General features: G+C 49.2%; 1 protein-coding gene and 3 pseudogenes across 1 annotated transcript; 3 read left to right on the top strand and 1 right to left on the bottom strand.

The window, feature by feature from the left end:
* Positions 1-124: 124 nt before the first annotated feature.
* Positions 125-1,199, top strand: LOC114672167 (uncharacterized; annotated as a pseudogene).
* Positions 1,200-4,441: 3,242 nt separating this feature from the next.
* Positions 4,442-9,861, top strand: LOC114672166 (uncharacterized; annotated as a pseudogene).
* Positions 9,862-10,028: 167 nt separating this feature from the next.
* Positions 10,029-12,480, bottom strand: LOC721271 (uncharacterized). The gene is given in 3 exon segments (XM_077964871.1): positions 10,029-10,293; positions 11,651-12,200; positions 12,454-12,480. Coding segments are annotated over 3 exon segments (612 nt in total). The 3' UTR covers positions 10,029-10,258.
* Positions 12,481-13,007: 527 nt separating this feature from the next.
* LOC144334566 (uncharacterized) lies at positions 13,008-18,870 on the top strand (annotated as a pseudogene).
* Positions 18,871-25,912: the final 7,042 nt, after the last annotated feature.

The following is a 25,912-nucleotide window of genomic DNA, read 5'->3' as shown; positions in this document are numbered from 1 at the left end:
CGAGGTGCATTTTGGATTTCCACAGATACATGTGATCATTTGGGTTGCAGGACATCCATCTGTAAATGGAGCTCCTGGCAGACACAGGAAAGAAAGGTTTGCTGTCTCCCATGGAATTATCAAGATGGGGAATTCCAGGCTCTTGCTTGGCGTGAGGGCCGCCCCCAGTGCAGTCTGGCTCAGACATATGGGGGCATGTGGGAAGGAGGGGCCATAGTACAAGGGGCATGTGATACCCTTACAGTGAATGGGCAGGGAGTGGTTCATTCCACTTCCTCAAGGGCTGGAAAAAGAAGCCCTGAGCCAGGGGACTCATTGCTCTGCTCCAGAACAGGATGTGCTTGAGGGATACTCACTTGTTGGGAAGCGCAGATCTTCAGGAGCTACCTGAGGTTTCCCACTAGAGCCTCAGATCTTGCACTGGCAGCACACGGGGACACAGCAGCTGGACTGGGAGCAGCAGGGTTTGCAGCAGCTGGACTGGCAGCAGGGTGACCCACAGCCTGAGGAGCAGCAGGGCTTGCAGCAGCTGGACTGGGAGCAGCAGGGCTTACAGCAGCTGGACTGGCAGCAGGATGACCCACAGCCTGAGGAGGAACAGCAGGGCTTGCAGCAACTGTACTGGGAGCAGCCACAAGAACCACAGATCCCCTTAGAGCCACCACAAGAGCCACAGCCACAGCCTCCTTTGGAGCCCCCACAGGAGCCACAGCCCCCCTTGGAGCCCCCACAGGAGCCACAGCTGGAGCAGGAACAGGCTGGGACACAGCAGCACACAGGCTTGTAGCAGCAGACGGGCACACAGCAGCTGGAGCCACAGGCCCCACAGCCAGAGCCACAGCTCCCACAGCTGGAGCCACAGCCTTCAGAGCAGCCACAGCAGCCCATGGTTCTGGTGGGTTGAGGGTGGAGCAGGTAGATGAGGAGGTGAGAGAGAAGTGCAGGTGTGGAGTCCCCTGGGCCTGGGCTCTTTATATATCTGTCTAGGGGTCATGGGGTGCACATGGTCCCTTCCTGGTTCTTACTGATGTCCTCTCCTTAGGGAACTTGTGTGTCTTTTAAAATAAAAATACTGTGTTGCCTCGTGACACACTTCCTCCTCCTGCATTGTTTTCCTGTCAACACCCTCTGGGCCCAAATCCTCCCGTCTCAAGACCCCCAGGATTGAGTGGAGCCTCCTCTGTTCCTGCCTCTGCCCTCAGACCCCAGCCTTCTATCGCTGTTCTAGAAGGATTCCCCTTACCAGTGTTTTAAGTGGTTTCTTTGTCTCAGTGTTTCTATCCATGCATACACTCTGGGCTCTTCTGGTTCAGGAATGAAACTCAGCATAGCCAAAGTCTTGTTCTCCACCAGGTCTGAGGGCAGGAGACTGCTGACAGTGTCTCTGCCCCTACTGCTGTTCTAGAGAGCCCAGCTCCCCCAGGCTCCGGTCCACCTGTCAGCCCCCTGACTGTTCTAGCTGCTTCTTCCCTTCAGCGTGTCAGCAGCTTGACTGGGAGCAGCAGGGCTTGCAGCAGCTGGACTGGCAGCAGGATGACCCACAACCTGGGGAGCAGCAACAGGGCTTCCAGCAACTGCACTGGGAGCAGCCACAGGAACACAGCCCCCCTTAGAGACACTACAGGAGTCACAGTCCCCCCCTTGGAGCCACCACAGGAGCCACAGCCCCTCTTGGAACCCCCACACTCTCTCTGTGGCAGGTTGGAGAGCTTCTGTGTTCATCACACATCTCTGTTTTGAGAGGCATGGCTTCCTTTGAGATGTATGTGTTCCTCTTCTCTTCTGTAATACAATTTCCAGTGAGTGTGACTGTGTGTCTGCGCATGTGTGTGCATGTGAGTGTGTGTGAGTGTGTGTCTATCTGAGTGTGTGTGTGCATGTGTGTGTGAGACAATGGAGATTCCGCTCTGACTCAAGCACAGAAAGTCACCAGAGACCATTGCTCTCATCACATCAATTAAAATGAGCCAGATAAACGCCAAAGCATCCACCAGGGCACAGAGAGTTTTACAACCCACTGGAGGCAAGGACACAGAGAAACTCCAAGGAACTGAGCTCCGGGGAGTGCTGAGCCCTTCCCGGGAAAGACGAGGCCCTGGCTGCTGCCAGGCCTGCGGGAATGGGAAGGTGCAGACTGCACCAGGGCAGGGAGAGGCCTGCTGGACATCAGAGGAAATGCGAAGCCATGCCCGAGGGCTGGTGTGTCAGACAAGAATCCCAGATTCCTAGAGTTCAGGTCCACAACCACCTGCCACCTCCTCCCAGGGTTCTCTTTGGAGGGTTTGGGCGGGAACTCCCTAATGCCCAGGCAGGGAGGACAGTGGGTCTGAGACCCGGGAGGTCGTGAGGTTCCTGCCGGGTACGGAACCAGGTGCTGCCCTCTAGAAATGAGCGGGGCAGGAGAGCTGAGGACCTCTCCACAAGGCATCCAGTCGCTCACCCAGGAAAGCCGGACAGGAAGGAGAGCTGGGAGGAGCCACAAGTGTTCCACGCCTTTAGGGAGCACTGAGAAAGATCAGGGTTGCAGGAAGCAGGGGCAGAAAAGTGAAGGAGAGAAAAGGGAATTCGCAGCACCCCATCGCCTGGTGGGGACAGAGCCCTGCGGAGCACAGGAGGTGAGAACAGTGCCCTGAAGGGAAGAGAAAACAGGGGCAGAAGGCTGGGGTCAGAGGGCGGGGCAGAAACAGACCAGGTTCCACTCATTCCTGGGAGTCCACGGAGGGGAGGACTTGGACCCTGAGGATTTAGAGCGGAAAACCACGTAGGAAGAGGAAGTGTGTCACAAGGAAACACAGTATTTTTGTTATTTTAAATGACACACAAGTTTCCTGGGAAAGAAATTTAGGAGGAACAAGGAAGGACCCCTGTGACCCACCTGACCCCTAGACAGGTGTATAAAGAGCCCAGCTTTGGGGGCTCCACACCTGTACCTCCCTCTCACCTGTTCCTCTACCTGCTCCACCCTCAATCCACCAGAACCATGGGCTGCTGTGGCTGCTCTGGAGGCTGTGGCTCCGGCTGTGGGGGCTGTGGTTCCAGCTGTGGGGGCTGTGGCTCCGGCTGTGGGGGCTGTGGTTCCGGCTGTGGAGGCTGTGGCTCCGGCTGTGGGGGCTGTGGCTCCGGCTGTGGGGGCTGTGGCTCCGGCTGTGGGGGCTGTGGCTCTGGCTGTGGGGGCTGTGGCTCCAGCTGCTGTGTGCCCGTCTGCTGCTGCAAGCCTGTGTGCTGCTGTGTCCCAGCCTGTTCCTGCTCCAGCTGTGGCTCCTGTGGGGGCTCCAAGGGGGGCTGTGGCTCTTGTGGGGGCTCCAAGGGAGGCTGTGGCTCTTGTAGGGGCTCCAAGGGAGGCTGTGGCTGTGGCTCTAGTGGTGGCTCTAAGGGAGGCTGTGGTTCTTGTGGCTGTTCCCAGTGTAGTTGCTGTAAGCCCTGCTGCTGCCAGTCCATCTGCTGTAAACCCTGCTGCTCCTCAGGCTGTGGGTCACCCTGCTGCCAGTCCAGCTGCTGCAAGCCCTGCTGCTCCCAGTCCAGCTGCTGTGTCCCCGTGTGCTGCCAGTGCAAGATCTGAGGCTCTAGTGGGAAACCTCAGGTAGCTCCTGAAGATCTGCGCTTCCCAACAAGTGAGTATCCCTTAAGCACATCCTGTTCTGGAGCAGAGCAATGAGTCCCCTGGCTCAGGGCTTCTTTTTCCAGCCCTTGAGGAAGTGGAATGAACCACTCCCTGCCCATTCACTGTAAGGGTATCACATGCCCCTTGTACTATGGCCCCTCCTTCCCACATGCCCCCATATGTCTGAGCCAGACTGCACTGGGGGCGGCCCTCACGCCAAGCAAGAGCCTGGAATTCCCCATCTTGATAATTCCATGGGAGACAGCAAACCTTTCTTTCCTGTGTCTGCCAGGAGCCCCATTTGCAGATGGATGTCCTGCAACCCAAATGATCACATGTATCTGTGGAAATCCAAAATGCACCTGGGTGCAGCACTAAATAAATTCTACACCCTCAGCCTTGGTCTCACTGACTCTTTTCTTTCAGCCTCTGTCTCATTGCTAAACTGGCCACAGGTGCTTCCCCTCCCTCCCTGATGGCTTACTACTGCCACCACTGTAACAGTGTGCCAGGCCCAGCTCGCATTCCAGAAACAGTTGTTGAACTGATTAATGAAGGAGTCACTAGCAGTGTGTATGAATGAATGAAGACGAGTGAATGAATGAGTGAATGGGTGAGGCTTTCTCATTAGTACACAGGGAGCCCTAGCTGTGTCTCAGTGGGATTCAGTCTGTCTTGGTTGGAATTGTGCACTCCTGCTTCTTCCCCGTGGGAGGATATGTTTGCGGGAGAAGGAGATCTTTGCCCTCAGTGCCTACGAAGGGCTATAATGGGTGGTCTCTGTGCCCATCCAGGCCCCAGAGTGAAGGTCAAGCGCGTAGAGGAGGAAGGGAGACTAGAATGAGCTGTGTCCCTGAGATGCTCTGTAGGACAACACTGGAAATTGTGCTGCCTCAGGTACCCAAGATGGTGTGGCCAAGCACAGGCTCAGGTGCGCCCTTCTTCTCTGGGCACAGAGTGAAGAAGAATCCAAGTGTTCTCTGACCACTCACAGGTTTCCCAGCTTTGGTTTTGCACAGGGAGGAACAGAAGGGAATTTTCTCAGCCTGATAAAGGGCATCTACCCACACTGAACACTATACGTAACTGTGAAAACCTGGATGTTTCCCCATAAAATCAGGAACAAGGAAAGGGTGTCCACACTCACCACTTCTATGCAACATGTCACTGAAGCTATAGCCAGAGTAATATGACAAGAAAATGAAATGAAAAGCACCCAGGCAGGAAAAAACTAAGCAAAAGTTTCTCTATTTACAGAAAACCTCATCTTGTATGTAGGAAATCCTAAGGGATACACACACACACACACACACACACACACACACTATGCCCAATGAATGAGCTCAAAAGAGTTCAGGGCACAATTCCTATACACAAAAGTCAGCTATGTTTCTACAACCACCAATGCGCAATGCAAACAGGATGTAAGGGAATAATTCTGTCAAAAAGTGTATAATTCTTAGGAATACAGACAACCAAAAAGTCTAAGACTTGGACACTTAACACTACAAGACATCAATGGAAGAAATTAAAGAGGACCAAACTATATGGGGGGAAAATCCCATGTTCATGTATTGGAAGACCTAATATTGTGAAGATTGAAACACTCTAAAAAACTTGATCTACCAATTCAATGCAATTACATCCCAGATTTCTTTTCTGCAGAAATTGACAAGCTGATTCTAAAATTTATGTAAACATTCAAGGAACCCAAAATGGCTAAAACATCTTTGAAAAAGAAAAATAAAGTTGACGACTCATGTTTTCCGATTTCTAAATGGGCTACAAAGCAAGCAGTAATCAAGGCAGTGTGGTGGTTGTCTGAAGATAGAAAGACGCATTAATGGAATAGATTTGAGACCCTTGAGATAAAGCCTCACAGTTGTGGTCAATGGATTTTCAACAAGAGTACGAAACAATTCCACGGGAAAAAAGGAGCCTTTTCAACAAGCAATGCCACTGAGACAACTGGATGTCCACATGCAGAAGAATGAATTTGGACCTTTACCTCTTACCATATACCAAACACACGAACAAGACAAAAACAGAAAAAAATAGCTCAATGGCCTAATTGTAAAAGCCAAAACTAGAGGACTGTGAGAAGAAAAACAGGTTAAGTCTTTTATGACCTTGGAGTGTGCAAGGGCTCTTAGAGAATGACACCAAAAGCACGAGGGATAAAAGGAAAAACTAGATTAAATAACTCTATCAAAACTAATCGTTTTTATGCTTCTAAGAGGACTATCAAGAAAATGAAAAGACACCAATGGAATGGGAGAAACTACTTTCAAATCATATATTTGATAATGAACTTGCATCCAGACATAAAGAATTCTTAGTACTCAAACATAGAATCCAATTAAAAACATAGCAGAGGATTTAAATAGGCATTTTCTGAAGATATACAAATGGCTCATAAGCTTGTGAAAAGGGGCTCATCACTGATTTATGTTTTTGCCTGTAACTTCTGTTCCCCAAGACATATGAGATCAAGTTGTAGCCTAACCACCTGGTGATGATATCAAGACTTCTAGAGACTGTGTTCTGACCATGGTCACTCACATTTGGCTCAGATATTTGACAGAGTTTGCCTTTTTTCATCAGCAGGTCATTAACTTCAGATCTGTCTTCTCTTTAAATGTGTGTGTTTATGGTTATAAACTTCTACCTCACACTGCTTTTGATGCATCCATAAACTTTGGTATGCTGTGTTTTCCCTTCCATTTGTCTCTAGGTATTTCTCTTGTGACTTCTTCTTTGCTTCATCGGTTAAGAGTGTGCTGTTTAATTTCCACATGGTTGTAGATTTTCCGTTTTTCCTTCTCCTATGGATTTCTAGTTTTAATCCACTGTGCTTGGAGAAAACACCATATAATTTCACATTTAAAATGTGTTGAAATTTGTTCTGTGGCCTGACATATGGTCTATCCTGGAGAAAATTCCATGTGCACCTGAGAGAAAGGTATACTCTGCTGCTGTTGGGTTGGAGTCATCTGTGTATTAGCCATTTGTATATCTTCTTCAGAAAATGCCTATTTACATCCTCTGCTAAGTTTTTAATTGGACTGTACGTTTGAGTACTAATAATTCTTTATGTCTGGATGCAAGTTCATTATCAAATATATGATTCAAAAGTAGTTTCCTCCATTCTGTTGGTGTCTTTTCATTTTCTTAATAGTGCTCTTAGAAGCATAAAAGTTATTAGTTTTGATGGAGTTATTCTAGTTTTTTCTTTTATCCCTCGTGCTTTAGGTGTCATTCTCTAAGAGCCATTGCATACTCCACGGTCATAAGGTTTAACCTGTTTTTCTTCTCACAGTCCTCTAGTTTTGGCTTGTACAATTAAGCCATTGAGCTATTTTTTCTGTTTTTGTCATGTTCGGTTGTTTGGTATATGGTAAGAGGTAAAGGTCCAAATTCATTCTTCTGCATGTGGACATCCAGTTGTCTCAGTGGCATTGGTTGTGGAAAAGGTTCCTTTTTCCCACGGAATTGTTTCGTACTCTTGTTGAAAATCCACTGACCACAACTGTGAGGTTTATCTCAACGGTCTTGAATCTACTCCACTGATGCATCTTTCTATATTTAGACAAGCACCACTCTGCCTTGATTACTGTTTGCTTTGGAGCCCATTTAGAAATTGGAAAACATGAGTCCTCGATTTTATTTTTCTTTTTCAAGATTGTTTTAGCTCTTTAGGATTCCTTGAATATTTACATACATTTAAGAATCAGCTTGTCCATTTCTGCAGAAAAGAAACCTGAGATGTAATTCCATTGAACTGGTAGATCAATTTTTATAGTGTTTCAGTCTTCACAATATTCTTCTTCCAATACATGAACATGGGATTTTCCCCCCATTTACTTTGGTCCTCTTTGACTTCTTCCAGTGATGTCTTGTAGTGTTAAGTGTCCAAATCTTGAATTTTTGGTTGCTGGTATTCCTAGGAATTTTATTCTTTTTGATAGAATTGTTCCCTTATATCCTGTTGGCATTGCTCATTGGTGGTTGTAGAAACACAGCTGACTTTTGTGTATAGGACTTGTGCCCTGAACCCTGTTGAGCTCATTTATTGGGTATAATAGTTGTGTGTGTCTGTGTGTGTGTGTGTGTGTGAGTGTGTGTCCCTTAGGATTTCCTACATACAAGATGAGGTTTTCTGTAAATAAAGATACTTTTGCCTAGTTTTGTCCTGCCTGGGTGCTGTTTATATCATTTTCTTGTCATATTACTCTGGCTATAGCTTCAGTAAAATGTTGCATAGAAGTGGTGGGTGTGAACATCCTTTTCTTGTTCCTGATCTTCGGGGGAAACGTTCAGGTTTGCACAGTTGCATATAGTGTTCACTGTGGGTAGATGCCCTTTATCAGGCTGAGAAAAGTTTCTTCTGTTCCTCCCTGTGCAAAACTAAAGCTGAGAAGCCTGTGTGGTGGAAGAACATTGGATTCTTCTTCACTCTGTGCCCAGAGAAGGAGGGCGCACCTCAACCTGTGCTGGGCCACACCCTCTCGGGTCCCTGAAGCAGCACAGTTTCCAGTGTTGTCCTACAGAGTATCTCAGGGACACACCTCATTCTAGTCTAACTTCCCCCTCTCCCCGCTTGACCACCACTCTGAGGCCTAGATGGGCACGGAGACCACCCATTATAACCCTTCCTAAGCACAGAGGGCAAGATCTCCTTCTCTGCCAAACATATCCTCCCATGGGGAAGAAGCAGGAGTCCACAATTCCAACCAAGACAGACTGAATCCCACTGAGATGCAGCTGGGGCTCCCTGTGTACTAATGAGAGATCCTCACTCACTCACTCATTCATACATTCATCTTCATTCATTCATACACACTGCTAGTGGTTCCTTCATTAATCAGTTCAACAACTGCTTCTGGAATGCGAGCTGGGCCTGGCACATAGTTACAGCAGTGTGAGAAATAAGCTATCAGGGAGGGAGGGGAAGGACAGTTTACCAATGAGAGAGAGGCTGGAAGAAAAGGGTCAGTGAGACCAAGGCTGAGGGTTGTAGAATTTGTTTAGTGCTGCACTCAGATCCATTTTGGATTTCCATAGATACATGTGATCATTTGGGTTGCAGGACATCCATCTGCAAATGCCACGGAGCTCCTGGCAGGCACAGGAAAGAAGGGTTGGCTGTCTCCCATGGAATTATCAAGAAGGGGAATTCCAGGCTCTTGCTTGGCATGAGGGCCGCCCCCAGTGCAGTCTGGCTCAGACATATGGGGGCATGTGGGAAGGATTGGCAAAAGTCCCCAGGGCATGTGATACCCTTAAAGGGAATGGGCAGGGAGTAGTTCATTTCACTTCTTCAAAGGCTGGAATAAGACGACCTGAGCCAAGGGACTCATTGTTCTGGTCCAGAACAGGATGTGCTTCAAGGGTAGTCACTCGTTGGGAAGCACAGATCTTCAGGAGCTACCTGAGGTTTCCCACTAGAGCCTCAGATCTTGCACTGGCAGCACACGGGGACACAGCAGCTGGACTGGGAGCAGCAGGGCTTGCAGCAGCTGGACTGGCAGCAGGATGACCCACAGCCTGAGCAGCAGGGATTGCAGCAGCTGGACTGGGAGCAGGATGGCCCACAGCCTGAGGAGGAGCAACAGGGCTTACAGCAGCTGGACTGGGAGCAACATGGCTTACAGCAGCTGGACTGGCAGCAGGATGACCCACAGCCTGAGGTGGAACAGCAGGGCTTGCAGCAACTGCACTGGGAGCAGCCACAAGGACCACATCCCCCCTTAGAGCCACCACAAGAGCCACAGGCACAGACTCCCTTGGAGACCCCACAAGAGCCACAGCCCCCCTTGGAGCCCCCACAGGACCCACAGCCCCCCTTGGAACCCCCACAGGAGCCACAGCCCCCCTTGGAGCCCCCACAGGAGCCACAGCTGGAGCAGGAACAGGCTGGGACACAGCAGCACACAGGCTTGCAGTAGCAGACGGGCACACAGCAGCTGGAGCCACAGCCCCCACAGCCAGAGCCACAGCCCCCACAGCCGGAGCCACAGCCTCCACAGCCGGAGCCACAGCCTCCGGAGCAGCCACAGCAGCCCATGGTTCTGGTGGATTGAGGGTGGAGCAGGTAGATGAGGAGGTGAGAGAGAAGTGCAGGTGTGGAGTCCCCTGGGCCTGGGCTCTTTATATATCTGTCTAGGGGTCATGGGGTGCACATGGTCCCTTCCTGGTTCTTACTGATATTCTCTCCTTAAGGAACTTGTGTGTCATTTAGAATAAAAATACTGTGTTGCCTCGTGACACACTTCCCCCTCCTGCATTGTTTTCCTCTCTACAGCCTCTGGGCCCAAGTCCTGCCCTCCCACAACCCCCAGGATTGAGTGGAGCCTCCTCTGTTCCTGCCTCTGCCCTCAGACCCCAGCCTTCTATCGCTGTTCCAGAAGGATTCGCCTTACCGGTGTTTTAAATGGTTTATTTGTCTGTGTTTCTATCCATGCATACACTCTGGGCTCTTCTAGTACAGGAGTGAAATTCAGCACGGCCAAGGTCTTGTTCTCCATCAGGTCTGGGGACAGGAGGCTGCTGGACAGTGTCTCTGTCCCTCCTGCCATTCTGGAGAGCCCAGCTCCCCCAGGCTCCGGTCTGCCTGTCAGCCCCTGACTGTGCTGGCTTCTTCTTCCCTTCGGGGAGTCAGCAGCTGGACTGGCAGCAGGATGACCCACAACCTGGGGAGCAGCAAGAGGGCTTACAGCAACTGCACTGGGAGCAGCCACAAGGACGACAGCCCCCATTAGAGCCACCACAGGAGTCACAACTCCCCTTGGAGCCCCCACAGGAGCCACAGACCCCTTTGTAGCTCCCACATTCTGTCTCTGTGGCAGGTTGGTGACCTGCTGTGTTCATCACACATCTCGATTTTGAGAGGCATGGCTTCCTTTGAGATGTGTGTGTTCCTTTTCTCTTCTGTAATACAACTTCAAATGTGTGTGAGTGTGTGTCTATGTGAGTGTGTGTGTGCGTGTGTGTGTGAGACAATGGAGATTCCGCTCTGACTCAAACATAGAAAGTCACCAGAGACCATTGCTCTCATCACATCAATTAAAATGAGCCAGATAAACTCAAAAGAATCCACGAGGGCACAGAGAGTTTTACAACCCACTGGAGGCGAGGACACAGAGAAACTCCAAGGAACTGAGCTCCGGGGAGTGCTGAGCCCTTCCCGGGAGAGACGAGGCCCTGGCTGCTGCCAGGCCTGCGGGGATGGGAAGGTGCAGACTGCACCAGGGCAGGGAGAGGCCTGCTGGACATCAGAGGAAATGCGAAGCCATGCCCGAGGGCTGGTGTGTCAGACAAGAATCCCAGATTCCCAGAGTCCAGGTCCACGACCACATACCACCTCCTCCCAGGGTTCTCTTTGGAGGGTTTGGGCGGGAACTCCCTAATGCCCAGGCAGGGAGGACAGTAGGTCTGAGACCCGGGAGGTCGTGAGGTTCCTGCCGGGTACGGAACCAGGTGCTGCCCTCTAGAAATGAGCGGGGCAGGAGAGCTGAGGACCTCTCCACAAGGCATCCAGTCGCTCACCCAGGAAAGCCGGACAGGAAGGAGAGCTGGGAGGAGCCCCAAGCGTTCCACGCCTTTAGGGAGCACTGAGAAAGATCAGGGTTGCAGGAAGCAGGGGCAGAAAAGTGAAGGAGAGAAAAGGGAATTCGCAGCACCCCATCGCCTGGTGGGGACAGAGCCCTGCGGAGCACAGGAGGTGAGAACAGTGCCCTGAAGGGAAGAGAAAACAGGGGCAGAAGGCTGGGGTCAGAGGGCGGGGCAGAAACAGACCAGGTTCCACTCATTCCTGGGAGTCCATGGAGGGGAGGACTTGGACCCTGAGGATTTAGAGCGGAAAACCACATAGGAAGAGGAAGTGTGTCACAAGGAAACACAGTATTTTTGTTATTTTAAATGACACACAAGTTTCCTGGGAAAGAATTTTAGGAGGAACAAGGAAGGACCCCTGTGACCCACCTGACCCCTAGACAGGTGTATAAAGAGCCCAGCCTTGGGGGCTCCACACCTCTACCTCCCTCTCACCTGTTCCTCTACCTGCTCCACCCTCAATCCACCAGAACCATGGGCTGCTGTGGCTGCTCTGGAGGCTGTGGCTCCGGCTGTGGGGGCTGTGGTTCCGGCTGTGGGGGCTGTGGCTCCGGCTGTGGGGGCTGTGGTTCCGGCTGTGGGGGCTGTGGCTCCGGCTGTGGGGGCTGTGGCTCCGGCTGTGGGGGCTGTGGCTCCAGCTGCTGTGTGCCCGTCTGCTGCTGCAAGCCTGTGTGCTGCTGTGTGCCAGCCTGTTCCTGCTCCAGCTGTGGCTCCTGTGGGGGCTCCAAGGGAGGCTGTGGCTCTTGTAGGGGCTCCAAGGGAGGCTGTGGCTGTGGCTCTAGTGGTGGCTCTAAGGGAGGCTGTGGTTCTTGTGGCTGTTCCCAGTGTAGTTGCTGTAAGCCCTGCTGCTGCCAGTCCAGCTGTTGCAAGCCCTGCTGCTCCTCAGGCTGTGGGTCATCCTGCTGCCAGTCCAGCTGCTGCAAACCCTGCTGCTCCCAGTCCAGCTGCTGTGTCCCCGTGTGCTGCCAGTGCAAGATCTGAGGCTCTAGTGGGAAACCTCAGGTAGCTCCTGAAGATCTGCGCTTCCCAACAAGTGAGTATCCCTCAAGCACATCCTGTTCTGGAGCAGAGCAATGAGTCCCCTGGCTCAGGGCTTCTTTTTCCAGCCCTTGAGGAAGTGGAATGAACCACTCCCTGCCCATTCACTGTAAGGGTATCACATGCCCCTTGTACTATGGCCCCTCCTTCCCACATGCCCCCATATGTCTGAGCCAGACTGCACTGGGGGCGGCCCTCACGCCAAGCAAGAGCCTGGAATTCCCCATCTTGATAATTCCATGGGAGACAGCAAACCTTTCTTTCCTGTGTCTGCCAGGAGCTCCATTTGCAGATGGATGTCCTGCAACCCAAATGATCACATGTATCTGTGGAAATCCAAAATGCACCTCGGTGCAGCACTAAATAAATTATCCACCCTCAGCCTTGGTCTCACTGACTCTTTTCTTTCAGCCTCTGTCTCATTGCTAAACTGGCCACAGGTGCTTCCCCTCCCTCCCTGATGGCTTACTACTGCCACCACTGTAACAGTGTGCCAGGCCCAGCTCGCATTCCAGAAACAGTTGTTGAACTGATTAATGAAGGAGTCACTAGCAGTGTTTATGAATGAATGAAGACGAGTGAATGAATGAGTGAATGGGTGAGGCTTTCTCATTAGTACACAGGGAGCCCCGGCTGTGTCTCAGTGGGATTCAGTCTGTCTTGGTTGGAATTGTGCACTCATGCTTCTTCCCCGTGGGAGGATATGTTTGCGGGAGAAGGAGATCTTTGCCCTCAGTGCCTAGGAAGGGCTATAATGGGTGGCCTCTGTGCCCATCCAGGCCCCAGAGTGAAGGTCAAGCGCGTAGAGGAGGAAGGGAGACTAGAATGAGCTGTGTTCCTGAGATGCTCTGTAGGACAACACTGGAAATTGTGCTGCCTCAGGTACCCAAGATGGTGTGGCCCAGCACAGGCTCAGGTGCGCCCTTCTTCTCTGGGCACAGAGTGAAGAAGAATCCAAGTGTTCTCTGACCACTCACAGGTTTCCCAGCTTTGGTTTTGCACAGGGAGGAACAGAAGGGAATTTTCTCAGCCTGATAAAGGGCATCTACCCACACTGAACACTATACGTAACTGTGAAAACCTGGATGTTTCCCCATAAAATCAGGAACAAGGAAAGGGTGTCCACACTCACCACTTCTATGCAACATGTCACTGAAGCTATAGCCAGAGTAATATGACAAGAAAATGAAATGAAAAGCACCCAGGCAGGAAAAAACTAAGCAAAAGTTTCTCTATTTACAGAAAACCTCATCTTGTATGTAGGAAATCCTAAGGGATACACACACACACACACACACACACACACACAATTATGCCCAATGAATGAGCTCAAAAGAGTTCAGGGCACAATTCCTATACACAAAAGTCAGCTATGTTTCTACAACCACCAATGAGCAATGCAAACAGGATGTAAGGGAATAATTCTGTCAAAAAGTGTATTATTCTTAGGAATACAGACAACCAAAAAGTCTAAGACTTGGACACTTAACACTACAAGACATCAATGGAAGAAATTAAAGAGGACCAAACTATATGGGGGGAAAATCCCATGTTCATGTATTGGAAGACCTAATATTGTGAAGATTGAAACACTCTAAAAAACTTGATCTACCAATTCAATGCAATTACATCCCAGATTTCTTTTCTGCAGAAATTGTCAAGCTGATCCTAAAATTTATGTAAACATTCAAGGAACCCAAAATGGCTAAAACATCTTTGAAAAAGAAAAATAAAGTTGACGACTCATGTTTTCCGATTTCTAAATGGGCTACAAAGCAAGCAGTAATCAAGGCAGTGTGGTGGTTGTCTGAAGATAGAAAGACGCATTAATGGAATAGATTTGAGACCCTTGAGATAAAGCCTCACAGTTGTGGTCAATGGATTTTCAACAAGAGTACGAAACAATTCCACGGGAAAAAAGGAGCCTTTTCAACAAGCAACGCCACTGAGACAACTGGATGTCCACATGCAGAAGAATGAATTTGGACCTTTACCTCTTACCATATACCAAACACACGAACAAGACAAAAACAGAAAAAAATAGCTCAATGGCCTAATTGTAAAAGCCAAAACTAGAGGACTGTGAGAAGAAAAACAGGTTAAGTCTTTTATGACCTTGGAGTGTGCAACGGCTCTTAGAGAATGACACCAAAAGCACGAGGGATAAAAGGAAAAACTAGATTAAATCACTCTATCAAAACTAATCGTTTTTATGCTTCTAAGAGGACTATCAAGAAAATGAAAAGACACCAATGGACCAATGGAATGGGAGAAACTACTTTCAAATCATATATTTGATAATGAACTTGCATCCAGACATAAAGAATTCTTAGTACTCAAACATAAAATCCAATTAAAAACATAGCAGAGGATTTAAATAGGCATTTTCTGAAGATATACAAATGGCTCATAAGCTTGTGAAAAGGGGCTCATCACTGATTTATGTTTTTGCCTGTAACTTCTGTTCCCCAAGACATACGAGATCAAGTTGTAGCCTAACCACCTGGTGATGATATCAAGACTTCTAGAGACTGTGTTCTGACCATGGTCACTCACATTTGGCTCAGATATTTGACAGAGTTTGCCTTTTTTCATCAGCAGGTCATTAACTTCAGATCTGTCTTCTCTTTAAATGTGTGTGTTTATGGTTATAAACTTCTACCTCACACTGCTTTTGATGCATCCATAAACTTTGGTATGCTGTGTTTTCCCTTCCATTTGTCTCTAGGTATTTCTCTTGTGACTTCTTCTTTGCTTCATCGGTTAAGAGTGTGCTGTTTAATTTCCACACGGTTGTAGATTTTCCATTTTTCCTTCACCTATGGATTTCTAGTTTTAATCCACTGTGCTTGGAGAAAACACCATATAATTTCACATTTAAAATGTGTTGAAATTTGTTCTGTGGCCTGACATATGGTCTATCCTGGAGAAAATTCCATGTGCACCTGAGAGAAAGGTATACTCTGCTGCTGTTGGGTTGGAGTCATCTGTGTATTAGCCATTTGTATATCTTCTTCAGAAAATGCCTATTTACATCCTCTGCTAAGTTTTTAATTGGACTGTACGTTTGAGTACTAATAATTCTTTATGTCTGGATGCAAGTTCATTATCAAATATATGATTCAAAAGTAGTTTCCTCCATTCTGTTGGTGTCTTTTCATTTTCTTAATAGTGCTCTTAGAAGCATAAAAGTTATTAGTTTTGATGGAGTTATTCTAGTTTTTTCTTTTATCCCTCGTGCTTTAGGTGTCATTCTCTAAGAGCCATTGCATACTCCACGGTCATAAGGTTTAACCTGTTTTTCTTCTCACAGTCCTCTAGTTTTGGCTTGTACAACTAAGCCATTGAGCTATTTTTTCTGTTTTTGTCATGTTCGGTTGTTTGGTATATGGTAAGAGGTAAAGGTCCAAATTCATTCTTCTGCATGTGGACATCCAGTTGTCTCAGTGGCATTGGTTGTGGAAAAGGTTCCTTTTTCCCATGGAATTGTTTCGTACTCTTGTTGAAAATCCACTGACCACAACTGTGAGGTTTATCTCAACGGTCTTGAATCTACTCCACTGATGCATCTTTCTATATTTAGACAAGCACCACTCTGCCTTGATTACTGTTTGCTTTGGAGCCCATTTAGAAATTGGAAAACATGAGTCCTCAATTTTATTTTTCTTTTTCAAGAGTGTTTTAGCTCTTTAGGATTCCTTGAATATTTACATACATTTAAGAATCAGCTTGTCCATTTCTGCAGAAAAGAAACCTGAGATGTAATTCCATTGAACTGGTAGATCAATTTTTATAGTGTTTCAGTCTTCACAATATTCTTCTTCCAATACATGAACATGGGATTTTCCCCCCATTTACTTTGGTCCTCTTTGACTTCTTCCAGTGATGTCTTGTAGTGTTAAGTGTCCAAATCTTGAATTTTTGGTTGCTGGTATTCCTAGGAATTTTATTCTTTTTGATAGAATTGTTCCCTTATATCCTGTTGGCATTGCTCATTGGTGGTTGTAGAAACACAGCTGACTTTTGTGTATAGGACTTGTGCCCTGAACCCTGTTGAGCTCATTTATTGGGTATAATAGTTGTGTGTGTCTGTGTGTGTGTGTGTGTGTGTGTGAGTGTGTGTCCCTTAGGATTTCCTACATACAAGATGAGGTTTTCTGTAAATAAAGATACTTTTGCCTAGTTTTTTCCTGCCTGGGTGCTGTTTATATCATTTTCTTGTCATATTACTCTGGCTATAGCTTCAGTAAAATGTTGCATAGAAGTGGTGGGTGTGAACATCCTTTTCGTGTTCCTGATCTTAGGGGGAAACGTTCAGGTTTGCACAGTTGCATATAGTGTTCACTGTGGGTAGATGCCCTTTATCAGGCTGAGAAAAGTTTCTTCTGTTCCTCCCTGTGCAAAACTAAAGCTGAGAAGCCTGTGTGTGGTGGAAGAACATTGGATTCTTCTTCACTCTGTGCCCAGAGAAGGAGGGCGCACCTCAGCCTGTGCTGGGCCACACCCTCTCGGGTCCCTGAAGCAGCACAGTTTCCAGTGTTGTCCTACAGAGTATCTCAGAGACACACCTATTCTAGTCTAACTTCCCCCTCTCCCCGCTTGACCACCACTCTGAGGCCTAGATGGGCACAGAGACCACCCATTATAACCCTTCCTAAGCACAGAGGGCAAGATCTCCTTCTCTGCCAAACATATCCTCCCATGGGGAAGAAGCAGGAGTCCACAATTCCAACCAAGACAGACTGAATCCCACTGAGACGCAGCTGGGGCTCCCTGTGTATTAATGAGAAAGCCTCACCCATTCACTCATTCATTCACTCGTCTTCATTCATTCATACACACTGCTAGTGGTTCCTTCATTAATCAGTTCAACAACTGTTTCTGGAATTGGAGCTGGGCCTGGCACATAGTTACAGCAGTGTGAGAAATAAGCTATCAGGGAGGGAGGGGAAGGACAGTTTACCAATGACAGACAGGCTGGAAGAAAAGAGTCAGTGAGACCAAGGCTGAGGGTTGTAGAATTTATTTAGTGCTGCACTCAGATCCATTTTGGATTTCCATAGATACATGTGATCATTTGGGTTGCAGGACATCCATCTGCAAATGCCACGGAGCTCCTGGTAGGCACAGGAAAGAAGGGTTGGCTGTCTCCCATGGAATTATCAAGAAGGGGAATTCCAGGCTCTTGCTTGGCATGAGGGCCGCCCCCAGTGCAGTCTGGCTCAGACATATGGGGGCATGTGGGAAGGACTGGCAAAAGTCCCCAGGGCATGTGATACCCTTAAAGGGAATGGGCAGGGAGTAGTTCATTTCACTTCTTCAAAGGCTGGAATAAGACGACCTGAGCCAAGGGACTCATTGTTCTGGTCCAGAACAGGATGTGCTTCAAGGGTAGTCACTCGTTGGGAAGCACAGATCTTCAGGAGCTACCTGAGGTTTCCCACTAGAGCCTCAGATCTTGCACTGGCAGCACACGGGGACACAGCAGCTGGACTGGGAGCAGCAGGGTTTGCAGCAGCTGGACTGGCAGCAGGATGACCCACAGCCTGAGCAGCAGGGATTGCAGCAGCTGGACTGGCAGCAGCAGGGTTTGCAGCAGCTGGACTGGCAGCAGGATGACCCACAGCCTGAGGAGGAGCAACAGGGCTTACAGCAGCTGGACTGGGAGCAACATGGCTTACAGCAGCTGGACTGGCAGCAGGATGACCCACAGCCTGAGGTGGAACAGCAGGGCTTGCAGCAACTGCACTGGGAGCAGCCACAAGGACCACATCCCCCCTTAGAGCCACCACAAGAGCCACAGGCACAGACTCCCTTGGAGACCCCACAAGAGCCACAGCCCCCCTTGGAGCCCCCACAGGACCCACAGCCCCCCTTGGAACCCCCACAGGAGCCACAGCCCCCCTTGGAGCCCCCACAGGAGCCACAGCTGGAGCAGGAACAGGCTGGGACACAGCAGCACACAGGCTTGTAGCAGCAGACGGGCACACAGCAGCTGGAGCCACAGCCCCCACAGCCAGAGCCACAGCCCCCAAAGCCGGAGCCACAGCCTCCACAGCCGGAGCCACAGCCTCCGGAGCAGCCACAGCAGCCCATGGTTCTGGTGGATTGAGGGTGGAGCAGGTAGATGAGGAGGTGAGAGAGAAGTGCAGGTGTGGAGTCCCCTGGGCCTGGGCTCTTTATATATCTGTCTAGGGGTCATGGGGTGCACATGGTCCCCTCCTGGTTCTTACTGATATTCTCTCCTTAGGGAACTTGTGTGTCATTTAGAATAAAAATACTGTGTTGCCTCGTGACACACTTCCCCCTCCTGCATTGTTTTCCTCTCTACAGCCTCTGGGCCCAAGTCCTGCCCTCCCACAACCCCCAGGATTGAGTGGAGCCTCCTCTGTTCCTGCCTCTGCCCTCAGACCACAGCCTTCTATCGCTGTTCCAGAAGGATTCGCCTTACCGGTGTTTTAAATGGTTTATTTGTCTGTGTTTCTATCCATGCATACACTCTGGGCTCTTCTAGTACAGGAGTGAAATTCAGCACGGCCAAGGTCTTGTTCTCCATCAGGTCTGGGGGCAGGAGGCTGCTGGACAGTGTCTCTGTCCCTCCTGCCATTCTGGAGAGCCCAGCTCCCCCAGGCTCCGGTCTACCTGTCAGCCCCTGACTGTGCTGGCTTCTTCTTCCCTTCGGGGAGTCAGCAGCTGGACTGGCAGCAGGATGACCCACAACCTGGGGAGCAGCAAGAGGGCTTACAGCAACTGCACTGGGAGCAGCCACAAGGACGACAGCCCCCCTTAGAGCCACCACAGGAGTCACAACTCCCCTTGGAGCCCCCACAGGAGCCACAGACCCCCTTGTAGCTCCCACATTCTGTCTCTGTGGCAGGTTGGTGACCTGCTGTGTTCATCACACATCTCGATTTTGAGAGGCATGGCTTCCTTTGAGATGTGTGTGTTCCTTTTCTCTTCTGTAATACAACTTCAAATGTGTGTGAGTGTGTGTCTATGTGAGTGTGTGTGTGTGCGTGTGTGTGTGAGACAATGGAGATTCCGCTCTGACTCAAACATAGAAAGTCACCAGAGACCATTGCTCTCATCACATCAATTAAAATGAGCCAGATAAACTCAAAAGAATCCACGAGGGCACAGAGAGTTTTACAACCCACTGGAGGCGAGGACACAGAGAAACTCCAAGGAACTGAGCTCCGGGGAGTGCTGAGCCCTTCCCGGGAGAGACGAGGCCCTGGCTGCTGCCAGGCCTGGGGGGATGGGAACGTGCAGACTGCACCAGGGCATGGAGAGGCCTGCTGGACATCAGAGGAAATGCGAAGCCATGCCCGAGGGCTGGTGTGTCAGACAAGAATCCCAGATTCCCAGAGTCCAGGTCCACGACCACATACCACCTCCTCCCAGGGTTCTCTTTGGAGGGTTTGGGCGGGAACTCCCTAATGCCCAGGCAGGGAGGACAGTGGGTCTGAGACCCGGGAGGTCGTGAGGTTCCTGCCGGGTACGGAACCAGGTGCTGCCCTCTAGAAATGAGCGGGGCAGGAGAGCTGAGGACCTCTCCACAAGGCATCCAGTCGCTCACCCAGGAAAGCCGGACAGGAAGGAGAGCTGGGAGGAGCCCCAAGCGTTCCACGCCTTTAGGGAGCACTGAGAAAGATCAGGGTTGCAGGAAGCAGGGGCAGAAAAGTGAAGGAGAGAAAAGGGAATTCGCAGCACCCCATCGCCTGGTGGGGACAGAGCCCTGCGGAGCACAGGAGGTGAGAACAGTGCCCTGAAGGGAAGAGAAAACAGGGGCAGAAGGCTGGGGTCAGAGGGCGGGGCAGAAACAGACCAGGTTCCACTCATTCCTGGGAGTCCACGGAGGGGAGGACTTGGACCCTGAGGATTTAGAGCGGAAAACCACGTAGGAAGAGGAAGTGTGTCACAAGGAAACACAGTATTTTTGTTATTTTAAATGACACACAAGTTTCCTGGGTAAGAATTTTAGGAGGAACAAGGAAGGACCCCTGTGACCCACCTGACCCCTAGACAGGTGTATAAAGAGCCCAGCCTTGGGGGCTCCACACCTGTACCTCCCTCTCACCTGTTCCTCTACCTGCTCCACCCTCAATCCACCAGAACCATGGGCTGCTGTGGCTGCTCTGGAGGCTGTGGCTCCGGCTGTGGGGGCTGTGGTTCCGGCTGTGGGGGCTGTGGCTCCGGCTGTGGTGGCTGTGGCTCCGGCTGTGGGGGCTGTGGCTCCGGCTGTGGGGGCTGTGGCTCCGGCTGTGGGGGCTGTGGTTCCGGCTGTGGGGGCTGTGGCTCCGGCTGTGGGGGCTGTGGCTCCGGCTGTGGGGGCTGTGGCTCCAGTTGTGGGGGCTGTGGCTCCAGCTGCTGTGTGCCCGTCTGCTGCTGCAAGCCTGTGTGCTGCTGTGTCCCAGCCTGTTCCTGCTCCAGCTGTGGCTCCTGTGGGGGCTCCAAGGGGGGCTGTGGCTCTTGTGGGGGCTCCAAGGGAGGCTGTTGCTGTGGCTCTAGTGTTGGCTCTAAGGGAGGCTGTGGTTCTTGTGGATGTTCCCAGTGTAGTTGCTGTAAGCCCTGCTGCTGCCAGTCCATCTGCTGCAAGCCCTGCTGCTCCTCAGGCTGTGGGTCACCCTGCTGCCAGTCCAGCTGCTGTAAACCCTGCTGCTCCTCAGGCTGTGGGTCATCCTGCTGCCAGTCCAGCTGCTGCAAACCCTGCTGCTCCCAGTCCAGCTGCTGTGTCCCCGTGTGCTGCCAGTGCAAGATCTGAGGCTCTAGTGGGAAACCTCAGGTAGCTCCTGAAGATCTGCTCTTCCCAACAAGTGAGTATCCCTCAAGCACATCCTGTTCTGGAGCAGAGCAATGAGTCCCCTGGCTCAGGGCTTCTTTTTCCAGCCCTTGAGGAAGTGGAATGAACCACTCCCTGCCCATTCACTGTAAGGGTATCACATGCCCCTTGTACTTTGGACCCTCCTTCCTACATGCCCCCATATGTCTGAGCCAGACTGCACTGGGGGCATCCCTCATGCCAAGCAAGAGCCTGGAATTCCCCTTCTTGATAATTCCATGGGAGACAGCAAACTTTTCTTTCCTGTGTCTCCCAGGAGCTCCATTTACAGATGGATGTCCTGCAACCCAAATGATCACATGTATCTGTAGAAATCCAAAATGCACCTCGGTGCAGCACTAAATAAATTATCCACCCTCAGCCTTGGTCTCACTGACTCTTTTCTTTCAGCCTCTGTCTCATTGCTAAACTGGTCACATGTGCTTCCCCTCCCTCCCTGATGGCTTACTACTGCCACCACTGTGACAGTGTGCCAGGCCCAGCTCGCATTCCAGAAACAGTTGTTGAACTGATTAATGAAGGAGTCACTAGCAGTGTGTATGAATGAATGAAGACGAGTGAATGAATGAGTGAGTGAGTGAGTATCTCTCATTAGTACACAGGGAGCCCCAGCTGTGTCTCAGTGGGATTCAGTCTGTTTTGGCTGGAATTGTGGACTCCTGCTTCTTCCCCGTGGGAGGATATGTTTGGGGCAGAAGGAGATTGGCCCTTGGTCCCTAGGAAGGGTTATAATGGGTGGTCTCTGTTCCCATCCAGGACCCAGAGCAGGGGTCAAGCCTGTAGAGGGGGAAGGGAGACTAGAATGAGCTGTGTCCCTGAGATGCTCTGTAGGACAACACTGAAAACTGTGCTGCTTCAGGGACCCAAGACGGTATGGTTGAACACAGGCTGAGGTGCACCCTCCATGTCTGGGCTCAGAGGATGAAGAATTCAAGTGTTCTCCAACCACTCAAAGGCTTCCCAGCTTTGGGTTGGCACAGGGAGGAACAGAAGGGAATTTTCTCAGCCTGATAAAGGGCATCTACCCACAGTGAACACTATATGTAACTGTGAAAACCTGGATGTTTTCTCCTAAGATCAGGAAAAAGAAAAGGATGTCCACACCCACCACTTCTATGCAACATTTCACTGAAGCTATAGCCAGAGTAATATGACAAGAAAGTGAAATAAAAGTCATCCAGTTTGGAAAAAACTAAGCAAAAGTATCTCTATTTACAGAAAACCACATCTTGTATGTAGAAAATTCTAAGGGAGACACACACACACACACTCACACACACACACACACAACTATTATGCCCAATAAATGAGTTCAACAGAGTTCAGGGCACAAGTCTTATACACAAAAATCAGCTGTATTTCTACAATCACCAATGAGCAGTACAAACAGGATATAAGGGAACAATTCTGTAAAAAGAATAAAATTCCTAGGAATACCAGCAACCAAAAAGTACAAGACTTGGACACTTAACACTACAAGACATCACTGGAAGAAGTTAACGACGACCAAAGTAAATGGGGGAGAAATCCCATGTTCATATATTGGAAGACCTAATATTGTGAAGATTGAAACACTAAAAAAATTGATCTACCAATTCAATGCAATTACAGGAGAATTGCTTGAATGGGGGAGGTGGAGGTTGCAGTGAGCCGAGATTACACCACTGCACTCCAGCTTGGGCAATGGAGCAACACTCCATCTCAATGTGCCTAAATGGTTAACACCACTTGGAAGCTGCCAAGGCTTACGGTTTCCACCCTCTGAAGCAGTGGCCTGAGCTGTACCTGGGCCCCTCTGAGTGGCCTGGATGCAGGGAATAATGTCCCGAGGCTGCATAGGGGAGTGGGGCCCTAGGCCTGGATCCTCTACGCCTGATGAGAAGGGCCAAAGATCCCTGAAATACATTTGAAGCCTTTTTCTCATTGTCTTGGTTATCAGCACCTGCCTCCCTTTTATTCATGCAAACCTCTCTAGCAAGAGGTTGCTCCATAGCCTTCTTGAATTCCTCTCCTGATAATGCTTTTTCATGCTCTGTCACTTGGCCAGGTTGCAAGTTTTCCAAGCTTTTACATTTTGTGTCCTCTTTAAATATAAATTCCAGCTTTCAGTCATTTATTTGCTCCTGCATCTGAGTGTAGACAGTTAGAAGGAGCCAGGTCATGCCTTGAATGTTTTGCTGCTTAGAAATTACTTCCACCAGATACCCTAAATCATCACTCCTAAGTACAAATTTCCACAGATTCCTAGAGTATGAACACAATACAGCAATGCTCTTTGCCACAGCATAACAAGAGTGACCTTTGATCCAGTTCCCAATGAATTCTGCATTTCCATCTGAGACCTCATCAGCCTGGACTTCACTATCCTTACCACTGTTAGCATTTTGGACACAACCATTTAACCAGTCTCTAAGAAGTTCCAAACTTTCCCTCATCCTCCTATCTTCTTCTGAGCCTTTCAAACTCTTCCAGTCTCTGCCCATTACCCAGTTTCAAAGTCATTTCCACATTTTCAGGTGTCTTTATAGCAACACCTCACTCCTGGTACAATTTTCTGAGGCTGGATAGTTCGTAAAGAAAAGGGGTTTAATGGGCTCATGGTTCTGCGGGCTGTACAAACATGGCATTAACATCTGCTTGGCTTCTGGTGAGGCCCTGGGTATGAAATAATCTGTACAACAAACCCCCATGATATGCGTTTACCAATACAACAAACCAGCACCTGTGCCCCTGAACTTAAAAGTTAAAAAAAGTTAAAGCAGTGGTTTGGGGTCTGGGCCACACTCTAATCCCCCAGACAGCTTTAAGCCACAACTTTAAGCCACAATGTTGCCCAGGCCCCACTCCAGGGATTCTCATTTATCTGGTTTGTGGCAACTTGGGTTTGGGAAATTCTAAATGCCACTCCCGCCCAGGTGATTTTACATGCAGCAGGGGTGAGAACAGTTGATTCCGGGTAATGAATGCATTCACTGTAGCTGGTTTCCATGCATACTGATGGGATTTGCCACATGGCTGCTCCTGAGTTTAGGGGCTTGAAAAATAGCTCTTCCCTGTTAAAAATCAAAGGACACCTCCAAGATGGACTCAGCTATTTGGATAAATTGCTGCAGAAAAAAAAAAAAAAAGCCTTCTCAGCAGATGTATCTTTAAGTCACTTGATTTCAGAGTAAGAAGTTGTTTCAGTCACAGTACTTTTAGTCAGTGTTGAAAATTATAAACAGCCTACAAATACCAAACAGGCATGAAAGCATTTACAGACATATAGGATATATTCTGTTTTAAAATTGCTCCTCTGTTGTTGGACTTTGATTTCCTAAAGTCATCTATCAGCCATTTCCCCCACATTATTCCATGTCCTTCCAAGAAGCTTCTGCAATTTCTTGAGGTGATTGATTATTCCCAGTGATAAACAGCACCATATGGACCCAAATCTAAAAGGAATTCTGCTTCTATTGCAGAAAGGTCACTCTCCAGAACCTCGCAGGCCTCGGGAAGCCGCATGAGCAATGTGGTCTATGCAGGAGTAAGGGCTGCAGAACCAGGCAGAGTTCATCCTGAGTACTAGCCCAGCTGCTTAGTAGCTGTGGGGCTTTGGGCAAGGTTCTTGACTTGAAAGAGTCATACAAACCTCTTCTGCAAAAAAGGGTAGACTAATATTGATTGCAGAAACAGCAGCAGTTCTTCATTCCTCTCTGTATCTATGCTTTTTACCGTGTGCTTTTACTGCCACTCCCATCAAGAGGCGGAATGTTTCCCAAACCTTGCATCCGGCTGGGACTATTTGCTCTGGTTATAGAAAACTGTTGTATTAGTTCGTTTTCACACTGCTGATAAAGACATTCCTAAACATGGGAACAAAAAGAGGTTTAACTGGACTTACAGTTCCACATGGCTGGGGAGGCCTCGGAATCCTGACGGGAGGCAAAATGCACTTCTCACACGGTGGCGGGAAGAGAAGAAGGAGGAGGAAGCAAAAGTAGAAACCCTTGATAAACCCATCAGATCTCGTGAGACTTTTTCACTCACATGAGAACAGCATGAGAAAGACCCGCCCACATGATGCTATTACCCCCTCCCCCGGGTCCCTCCCACAACACGTGGGAATTCTAGGAGATATAATTCAAGTTGATATTTGGGTGGGGACACAGCCAGACCTTATCAACTGCGAACGTGACAGCTTTTGTGCTAGTTTTGGGTCTAGGCTCAAAAGGTCTTAAATGCTTCTGTTTTTCTCAGAACCTTGCTATCTTTATGAGATTAAGCCATGTTAGTCAGCTGGAGGATGACATACCATGGTGGGGAGAAGGAAGGTGCCACTGTTGATAGCCGTCTCATCCCCAGAAGCAGAGCCACCTAGTCAACCAGCAGCTGGCCATACATACATGAAGGAGTCCAGTTGTGACAAGAACAGCTCGGTTGAACTCAGCCTAAATGACTGATGAGCTCAATCATGAGCTATTAAGTTTTGGGTGGTTTGTTATGTAACAGGTAACTAATGCATGCTCCCAGGGCAGATAGGATGCCAGGATTCAGTGAAAGGTTGATTCCTAGTTACCTGCAAGAGAAAAGCACTTTATAGGTACTAATTTCCCCCCCTTATTTAAAGTTGGATCTTTTGTAAAATAATGTTCCGTCATACAGAAATGCATGTACACAGGTATATATGTGATTGGTGCTTTTACTCACACAGGCCCCCCTACCACAGGAAGAAACAGACAATCACAGCTCAGTCATTAGAGCTAAGGCCAAATAGCAAGATAAGTCTGCCTCTAGTCTGTTTACTCCATATCTAAATGTTGGAGGTCAAGGCTGTG

This window comes from Macaca mulatta, chromosome 14 (assembly GCF_049350105.2).
Source record: "Macaca mulatta isolate MMU2019108-1 chromosome 14, T2T-MMU8v2.0, whole genome shotgun sequence".
In the NCBI taxonomy this organism is placed as follows: domain Eukaryota; kingdom Metazoa; phylum Chordata; class Mammalia; order Primates; family Cercopithecidae; genus Macaca; species Macaca mulatta.
Note: the sequence above shows the minus strand (reverse complement) of the source record. Positions and strands in the feature narration are given on the sequence as shown.